This window comes from Pelodiscus sinensis, unplaced genomic scaffold (genome assembly GCF_049634645.1).
Source record: "Pelodiscus sinensis isolate JC-2024 unplaced genomic scaffold, ASM4963464v1 ctg114, whole genome shotgun sequence".
Classification (NCBI taxonomy): Eukaryota; Metazoa; Chordata; order Testudines; family Trionychidae; genus Pelodiscus; species Pelodiscus sinensis.
The window spans coordinates 138,155-147,557 of record NW_027465902.1 but is presented as its reverse complement, the minus strand read 5'-3'; the positions used below and the strand labels follow the sequence as shown (position 1 = coordinate 147,557).

Below are 9,403 nucleotides of genomic sequence, written 5' to 3'. Positions count from 1 at the left end.
TCTCTGGGGCAGGACCCCACTCCTAGCCCTACTACGCTGAGCTCCACCACATCCTGGGGGGTGGTTCAGCCCCTTCCTCACCCCTGGTGGTGGACTTGGGGCTGGAGATGCTCATCTTTGCCAACCCAGGGCTCCCAGGCCAGGAGGAGGAAGAATCCGACGACGAGCTGGAGGAGGAGGAGGAGACAGCCAGCACAGTCACCCTCACCCTCACCCTCAAGCCCGTACCCCAGGGCCTGGATGTCTTACATGCATTCTCTGAGCACGGGGAGGAATCATCAGGCGAGTGCTCTGTTTTTCACACACACAGGGCAGGGAAGGCGGGCGCAGAGGGGATGGGATGCAATCATCACTTGGTCATCTTGGCCTGGATATTTTGCTACACTCCATGCACGTGGAACTACATGCAGCGCCAGTCTGCAACATGCAGCCCCAGGAGGCAGCCCCAAAGCACCTCCAGGCAGGGCCAGCCCGAGCCCTTTGGCACCCTGGGCCCAGGCATGCGGTGCCACCCCCAGGCGCAGGGTGCATGCGTGGGCCTGCCCCCCAGGGCGCTCGGCGCATGCGCGAGCTGGTCACGGCCACTGGCGCGCAGCCCGGGGCCACCCCCAGGGTGCACAGCACATGCGCTGCCCAGCCTGGTCCGGCCAGCGCTGCTGGCACGCACGCTGGGCCATGCAGGGCCCCGCAGCCATGGGTGGAAGGGTGCTGTTGGCCAGCGCCGCGGGGCCGGGGCTGCGGGATCCAGGCACGTGGCTCCTGATGGCAGCTGTAAGGGACGCCATGCACCCCTTACAGCTGCCATTAGGCGCCCCTCATCGGCTGGCGCCTTGGGCACCTGCCCGGCTCACCCATGCCTCCATCCGGCCCTGTCCCCAGGGTCCTGTTCACGGGCTCTGGGGAGGCCACACACACATCTGACCCCTGGGGGAGATGCCCTCCCACCACTAACCACTGCTGGAAGCAGGCTGGGGACAAGGGCACACACATGGCTGCACACAGACTTAGGAGTGCCGCACACGACACACGGGAATGCCAGCACACTTGAGGCACCACCCACTTCCACGGACAGCGCTGGCAGGTGTGCGTGCAGCCCCCATGGAAGAGCAGACTGCTCCAGGCCCCTCTCCTGCCCATGGCATCCCACTGTGGCCGACCACTTCCCTTGCCCTGCCTGTCTGTGGGATGAGGATGGGGGGGAGCAAGAAGCATGGTCCCCTGGGCACCTCAGGGCCTCTGTGAGGCAGGGCCGATGTCCAGGCCACACATAGCCTTGCTCCTGGAACATCCCTGCCCTCTAGCCTGAGGACTCTTGTTCTCAGCTCACAGAGGAGGGCACGGACTCAGGGACAGTGTCTGCATGGATGACTGACCGCCTCTTCCTCTTTATTCTCCACAGCCGGACTAGCATCACTAATGGGCGATCACCGCCAGCTGAGGCAGCCGCCTGACCCTGGGGGAGCTACAAGTGCAGGAGGGTCCAGGGGAACCTGATGAGACAGCACGTGGTCATCCTCCAAGGCATGCAACGGATCCTGGCCCAGAAGGACCAGGAGGACGCTCAGGGGCCGTGTCTACATTTGCGAGATTTTGCGCAAAAACTTGCCGCCTGTCGACACTGGCCGCGAGTTCTTGCGCAAGAACTATGATGCGCCCGCTCAGGAATAAGCCCTCTTGAAGAAGTGTTCTTGCGCAAGAGGCCAGTGTAGACAGGCAACATGAATTTCTTGTGCAAGAAATCTCGATGGCTAAAATGGCCATCGGAGCTTTCTTGCGCAAGAGAGCGTCTACACTGGCACGGATGCTTTTGCGCAAAAGCACATCTCTTGCACAAATGTACATGCCAGTGTAGATGCTCTCTTGCACAAATACTTTAACGCAAAAACTCTTGCGTTAAAAGTATTTGTGCAAAATCTTGCCAATGTAGATGTAGCCAGGATGTGTCTAGACTACAGGGTTTTTTCCAAAAAAGTGGCCTTTTTTTGAAAAAACTTCCCCTGCATCTAAACTGCTGCCATGTTCTTTTGAAAGTAAATCGAAAGACCATGGCTGGTTTTTTAACTATGGAAAACCTCGTTTTCCGAGGAATAACGCCTTTTTTCAAAAGTGCTCTTTCAAAAAAAGGCACTATGTATTGCAAACTGTGCTTTTTCGAAAGAGAGCATCCAGACTGTCTCGGTGCTCTCTTCTGAAAAAGTGGCTTGCTTTTTCAAAAGTACCGGTTGTAGTCTAGATGCTCTTTCGAAAGAGGCTTGCAGTCTAGATGGGACCCAAATATGGGCTCAGATGGTGCAGCAGAGCCAAAACATGTGTGCTACCATATATGAAATGATGGCACACCCAGCTCCTGTCCCTGTCCCTGTCCCCGCTGCTCCCACTGCCCTCCCTGCTCCTGCTTCTCCTGTTGTCCCAGGCCCCACCCACCTCCCGAGGTTGCCGAGGTCCTGAGACCTGAGGTGGCACTTCCAGCTGCACCACGCACCACTCCCAGCCCTGAGTCCCCCTCCTCCTTGGCCCTATCCAGGGAAGAAAAGGAGGAGTTGCACTATATGTAAGAGAGCACTATGACTGCTCTGAACTCCAGTATAAAGAGGGAGAAAAACCTGTTGAGAGTCTATGGGAAAAAAGGGAAGAAGGACGATCCAGGGAACTATAGGCTGGTCAGTCTTACCTCGGTTCCTGGAAAAATCATGGAAGCAATCCTTAAGGAATCCATTTTGAGGTACTTGGAAGAGAGGAAACTGATTAGGAATAGTCAGCATGGATTCACAAAGGGCAAGTCATGCCTGACCAATCTGATTAGCTTCTATGATGAGGTAACTGGCTCTGTGGACGTGGGAAAGTCAGTGGATGTGATATACTTGACTTTAGCAAGGCTTTTGATACCGTCTGCCACAATATTCTTGCCAGCAAGTTAAGGGAATGTGGATTGGATAAATGAATGGTAAGATGGATAGAAAGATGGCTAGAAGGCCGGGCCCAGCGGGTAGTGATCAATGGCTCAATGTCAGGATGGTGGTTGGTTTCTAGCGGAGTGCCCCAAGGTGTGGTTCTAGGACCGGTTTTGTTCAATATCTTTATTAATGACTTGGATGAGGGGATGGATTGCACCCTCAGCAAGTTTGCAGATGATACTAAGCTAGGGGGAGAAGTAGATACGCTTGAGGGCAGAGATAGCGTCCAGAGTGACTTAGACAAATTGGAGGATTGGGCCACAAGAAATCTGATGAGGTTCAACAAGACGGAAGAATCCAAAGCATAGTTACAAGCTGGGGACCAACCAGCTAAGTAGTAGTTCTGCAGAAAATGACCTGGGGGTTACAGTGGATAAGAAGCTGGATATGAGTCAACAGTGTTCCCTTGTAGCCAAAAAGGCTAATGGCATATTAGGTTGCATTAAGAGGAGCATTGCCAGCAGATCCAGAGATGTCATTATTCCCCTTTATTCGGCTTTGGTGAGGCCACATCTGGAGTATTGTGTCCAATTCTGGGCCCCCCACTACAAAAACGATGTGGACGCATTGGAGAGAGTCCAGCAGAGGGCAACCAAAATGATTAGGGGGCTGGAGCATATGACTTATGAGGAGAGGCTGAGGGAATTGGGTCTGTTTAGTCTGCAGAAGATAGGAGTGAGGGGGGATTTGATAGCAGCCTTCAACTTCCTGAAGGGAGCTTCCAAAGAGGCTGGAGAGAGGCTGTTCTCAGTAGTGACGGATGGCAGAACAAGGAGCAATGGTCTCAAGTTGTGGTGGGAGAGGTCCAGGTTGGATATTAGGAAAAACTATTTCATTAGGAGGGCAGTGAAGCACTGGAATGGGTTATCTAGGGAAGTAGTGGAGTCTCCATCCCTAGAGGTGTTTAAGTCTTGGCTTGACAAAGCCCTGGCCGGGTTGATTTAGTTGGGATTGGTCCTGCCTAGAGCAGAGGTCTGGACTTGATGACCTCCTGAGGTCTTTTCCAGCTCTATGGTTCTATGATTCTATGATTCTAGGTTCTGAATCCTGCTCCTCCCCAGTTACTTTTATTATGGACAAAATACAAAGTTCTTGGTTTTCAACACAAAACTGGTATCTGTACTGATACCAAGGAAGGGGGGAAGGGAAAGATTGTTGTGGGAAAGGCAGAGAGGGGCAAGGCACAGGCCTCTAGTGGGGGGGGGGGGGGGGTCATGGGGAGAGTTGGTGGGGTCTTTCAAAGAAACTCTCTCTCAGAGCTTCCCAGATGTGCACCCTCATTTGATGGGCCTGATGGATGGCAGCTGTGCACGGCGCATTCCACATGGATACAGGCCCTGTTTAGGGTGCTGGAAATGGGATGGGTGGGGCCAGGAATGCTGGAGGGGGAGGTGGACATGGGGAGGGTGGGTGGGGATGCTGGAGGAGGGAGGGACACAGAAATGGGGCAGGTCTGGGGTGCTGGACAGGGAGGGGGATTCGGAACAGGGAGGGGTCTCCCCGGGCCATGGGGGGGGGGGAGCTGGAAGGTTAGCAGAGCGGGCTGCTGAGGATGCGCCTGGGGAGCAGGGATGAGGAGGTTCAGAGGCTGGCCACCAGAGCAGTGAGGGGCAGGAAACGGCCTGGGGACAAGGATTGAGCTGGTCCCGGTTTCGGAGGGGGGTGCTGGGAGGGGCCCTGTGCCGGGCAGGGGGGCTACAGGCCAGCGGGAGGCAGTGGGGTTGGATCCTGCTGGGTGGGGGCGCTGGCCGTGTGAGCGTCTCTTGGGGGCCCCAGCCTCACACGCCCCTTTGTCTCCTTGGGTCTCACAGGAGATCATGGAGGACTCCCCCCCCCCACTGGTCTTAGCCGACTGCCTCAACGCCGCCTGCAGCCTCAGGTACCGACCCCCCCCCCCGCCGGCTCCCCCCCAGAGCAGATCCCCTGACCAGGGAGTGGGAAAGTCTCTGTCTCCTGGGCTATGTCTAGACTGCAAGCCTCTTTCGAAAGAGAGCACCCAGTGAGTCTGGATGCTCTCTTTCGAAGAAGCCCTAGTTACATTCAAGAACGCCTTCGTTCGAAAGAAGCACTTTCCAAAGAAGGCGTTCTTCCTCGTGAAATGAGGTTTACTGCCGTGGAAAGAAAAGCCACGTTCTTTCGATTTAATTTCGAAAGAACGCGACTGCAGTCTAGACGCAGGTGATGTCTTTTCGGAAAAAGGCTACTTTTCCCGAAAACCCCCCTGAGTCTGGACACAGCCCTGCTGCTGAATTAACAGTCTCTGCCCCTCTCTCCTGCCAGCACCTTGCAGCCTCCCCTACAGGCCCAGCTCCTGAGCCCCCTGCTGAGGGCGGCCGTGGGACAGACTGTGTCTGGGGACTGGCAGCAGGAGCCCATCCACACACAGGTACGTCCCTCCGGGCCCTGCTCCCGGGCTGGGCTGGAGCTCCAGAGAGGAGTGGGGGTGGGGGCAGAGGGAGAGAAGAAGCTGCAGGTTTGGATCCTTCCCTCCAGGTTTCCCATTGCTCTCCCTGGGGGCCCGTCCCTTCCATGCCCAGCCTGGGCTCCTCCCTGCTCTGCGAGGCGGCTCAGACCCTGCTCAAGGCTGCACCCTGGATTCCCCAACCCCCCTCTGACCCAGGGCTCCCCCTTGTCTTGCAGCAGTTCATCCGGGCCCTTCCCGTCGACCTCCAGGCCCTACTGGCAAGCCTCCTCGCCGAGTCCCCAGACACCGTCAGGCTGCAGCTGATCATGGAGGTGAGCCCCGTGGGGGGGACGGGGCCATTGGCCCTGCTTCCTCGGGGGGCCGAGAGAGGAGCTGTGTCAGTGGCTGGGGGGGGGGCACAGTCTGAGAGGAGCCCCAGGCTCTGCCCAGAACCGGCGCCTCCCTACGGGTCCTGACCTGCCTCTCTCCCCCCCAGCACCTGAGCCCGTGGCTGGAGTCCCGCCTGCCCCAGGAGCGAGCCAGGGCCCTTGGCAGCACCACGGCCCTGCTGGGAGTCGCCACCACCCTCCCGGGGTTTGAGGTAAGTGACCTCGGAGCCGGGGGGTCTGGGGCTGCAGGGCGCGGGGCTGGGAGCGTCCCTGGGAGGCAGAGCTGGGAATGGGCCGGGAATGGGCCGCGTTCTCCTTTCCCCGGGGAGGGGCGACCCTGGGCCTTTCCGGGGGGCACCTGGGCCCCAGACTGGGGAGTGGCCGTCAGTGGATCCCCTTGTTCCACCCCCGGAGTGACCCTTCAGTCGGGGCCATTGCTCAGGGTTGTCTCCTCGCAAGGCCGGCCCCGCCCCGCCCCGCCCCGGGAGGTGTCTCTGTCGGTCCCCGAGCTCAGAACCGCCTCGGCGGCCGTTAGCATGGGACGTGCAGCCCCAGGATGCTGAGGGACCCCCCCCCCTCTTCTCTCTCCTCAGAACTCCGCCGACTGGCCGAGGATGGGTCACCACGTGGCCCAGCTGGGCCTTTTTATTTCGGACCCATCCGAAGACGTCAGCCGGCTGGCCCGGAAGGGGGTGCACAGCCTGTACCGACTCCTCCTGCACCACAGGGGTAAGGAACCCAGCCGGGACCTGGGCCCCAGGGACACCCTGAGGGTGCCGGCGGCGGGGGGAGGGGACCCAGCCCTTTTCCCCAGACTGGCCCAAGGGGGGATGCGTCCCTCTGTGTTCCCCTTCTGCCCCCTGTGCCCTCCATTTGCCCAGGGATGCCTGCAGGGACCCGTGGGAGGGGAAGGGCTCAGACCTGCCAGCAGAATCACCCTGGTTTGTCTCTTGCAGGCCTCAACATCCACCAGGCAGAGGACCTGTGGTGCAGGCACTACTATAAGGAGAGATGGGTCCTGGCGCACAGCAACACCGTGCGGGTGGGAGAGGTAAGGACGCGCTGCCAGGGCAGGGCAGGGCTCGGGGGTGGGGCTGGCTGGGGCCCTCGTGCGGGTAGGACGCGGGGTGGGAAGCGGGGAGTCGCTGATCGAATGGTCGATGCATTTTCCCTCGACTATTCGAGCCGTGGACAGGGCGGCGCTGCCCCTTTGTGACGCTGTCCCGGCGTTTCAAAGGGGCGGCGCTTCCTAGGGGCAGCGCCGCACCTTGCCCCGGATCTCCCGTAGGAGGGGAAGCAGGGCGGGGGGGGGGGCAACACTTTTTGATGGAGGTTGCTCCAAGATGTTGGCCAGTGGCCTAGGGCTGCTCTGTTGTGCGGAGGGGGGTGAGGTCTGGGAGGGTCTTGGGGGCAGGAGGAAGGTGTGACCTAGGGCAGGGGTTAGGGTGCAGGGTGAGGAGAGCGTCTGGGTGCAGGGTCTGGAAGGGAGTTTGCAGAAGGAGGAAGCTGTTTTAGCCCCAGGAGTTGGGGCCGGGCTCTGGGCCGTCAGCTGAAACCTCCCGTGCTCTTGATTTCAGGTCTTTGGGCAGCTCTTCACGCCAGAGCAGGAGAACTGCTTTTTAGACAAGGCTCTGCTCGCTGCCCGCTCCCCCCTGAGGCGCCCCAGCCAGGCCGGGCTGGTCCTGGCCCACGCCCTGCATGGGCAGGCCCATCAGCTCCTGGGATACATGGTGAGCAGCCGGAGCAGATGCAGGAGAGTGGGGCAGGGCCAGGGTCTCCTTCCCATCCCCTCAGGGAGTCCCCCGCCCCTTTCCTCATGCTGCCCCCACCCCACGTCCCTGCTGGGTGGGTCAGAAGCTCACCCTGCGGGCCTGACGGGGGGTGACCAGAGAGCAGAACAAGTCTCAGCGCAGGGGGGAGGAGGGTGGAAATGCTGGGAGGGCCCAGTACCCCTGAGTCCCCAAGGATGAATGTGACGGATTCTGCTTCCCTTGCAGCAGGAAGACAGCCAGTGAGAGCACAAGGAGCTGAGGAGCCAGCAGCTGCGTCCCCCTCCCCCCAACCCTCCCAATTGTATAGAATGTATTTAAATTCGGATTAAATAACGTTTCAAAAACCATTTGGATCAGGCTTTGTCAATAATTTTTAATGGGGGGGGGCATTTTGGCAAGTGGTCAAGGGCCACATTTCTACCGAGGAGTTTGGGGTCTGGGACGGGGCGGTTGGGTGCAGAAGAGAGCTGAGGGTAGGAGCCTGGGTGCGCACCGTCCATTGCATCATCACGCGGCGCCATTGTGCTAGTGCTGGAGCTTGGGTGACTGGTTTAATTTGAATGTTTACACAGATTAGGTGTTTTAACTTTAGGAAACTTCATTTTAAATAAGGTAAAATGTTAATTTCTGTCTACCACAAAGGGTTTCAAAGTTTTCTTTATTAAAGGCAGGGATGAGGAACCTTTTTTGTCTCCAGGGCCACTGACCCCCAGAAAAACCAGTTGGGGACCACACACGAGAAAAGCAAAATACAAAAACCCTTCTTCCAAAACCCACAAGCCTCACTGAGGTGAGGGGAAGGGACAGGGAGGACTGAGGTTCGGGGATCCCTCATTTTTGGCCCCCCCTCAGATTGAGAGGGACCCGCAAATGCCACTCTCCCTGGAACCCAGGAGAGTTAATCTGTGCTGGGGCTGGAGTGCCAGGGGAGTGAGATGTCTCAGTCGGGGCCACATTCGTGAGGCTTGGGGGGGGGGGGTTGGAGGCGCCAGGGACGCATTCAGATAGAGCAGGGGAGCCGGCAGGGACCCTGAGAGGAGAAGTGGGAGTGAGAGCCCAGCCGGGGAGACACAAGGAAACCAGAGTCAGTCTAGTATCTCTCAAGCAGCTGGGGTAGACACCCCCCACCCCAAACCCCAGCCTCCTGTTGGATCCTCCTCCCACAGTTAACTGCCTCTGAGTCTGCACCCAAACTCCCATCGCTGCCCTGAACCTGTCCCAGAGCCTGCAACCCGCAGCCTCTCCCGCGCCCCACTGCCCAGCCATCCTGCACCGTAACCCCAGCCTCAGGCCAGCGAACCTGAGTGAGGGTGGGGGAGCCCAAGCAGCAGAGGGAGGGGGGAGTGGAATGAGTGGGGGCGTGGCCTCAGAACAGGGGCAGGGGTAGGTGCGGGGAAGGGGGCGGGGCAATGGTAGTGGCCTCTAATGCCCACACCCCTCCCTTCGGCATCGCTTATGTCCCATGTCCGCCCCCTCCTGAGCCCACAGCCGGTGCCAAGGCCTCGTGCCCAGGGCGGGGTCGCCCCTGTGAGCTGCCAGCCATACTGGGGAGAGGCGAGAGGGTCTGGGCTGCTGTGTCCGTTGCTGGCTCCTGTCAGGCCTTTGCACCAAGTCCTGGTGCAGCCTGAGCAAACCTGGGTCCTTCCCTGCTCCTCCAACACCACCTGGGCAAAGGGAGGAGAGTCCCCAACAGCCTCTGTCACTTCGGCCTCCTGTCGGGGGAACATGCCCCCTGCAGCATGATCCCCTGTAGATCTAGCCCTCTGGGCACTCACACAAGGTCTCTACACGGCAGTTGCTCTGTGCCTAGTGCTGGCACTGCAGAGCCATTTGCCACTTTGCACCCGACTGTCACCAGGTCCTTTCCATTTGCAGGGCCGGCCA

General features: G+C 59.1%; 1 protein-coding gene across 1 annotated transcript; it reads left to right on the top strand.

Moving 5' to 3' along the window:
* The first annotated feature begins 4,770 nt into the window (after positions 1-4,770).
* On the top strand, positions 4,771-6,896 carry LOC142824401 (maestro heat-like repeat-containing protein family member 7). Its single transcript, XM_075916308.1, has 7 exons — positions 4,771-4,833; positions 5,235-5,340; positions 5,595-5,690; positions 5,855-5,959; positions 6,341-6,476; positions 6,704-6,775; positions 6,883-6,896. Exons 1-7 carry the CDS (start codon positions 4,772-4,774, stop codon positions 6,894-6,896), a joined length of 591 nt encoding a protein of 196 aa, XP_075772423.1. The 5' UTR covers position 4,771.
* Positions 6,897-9,403: the final 2,507 nt, after the last annotated feature.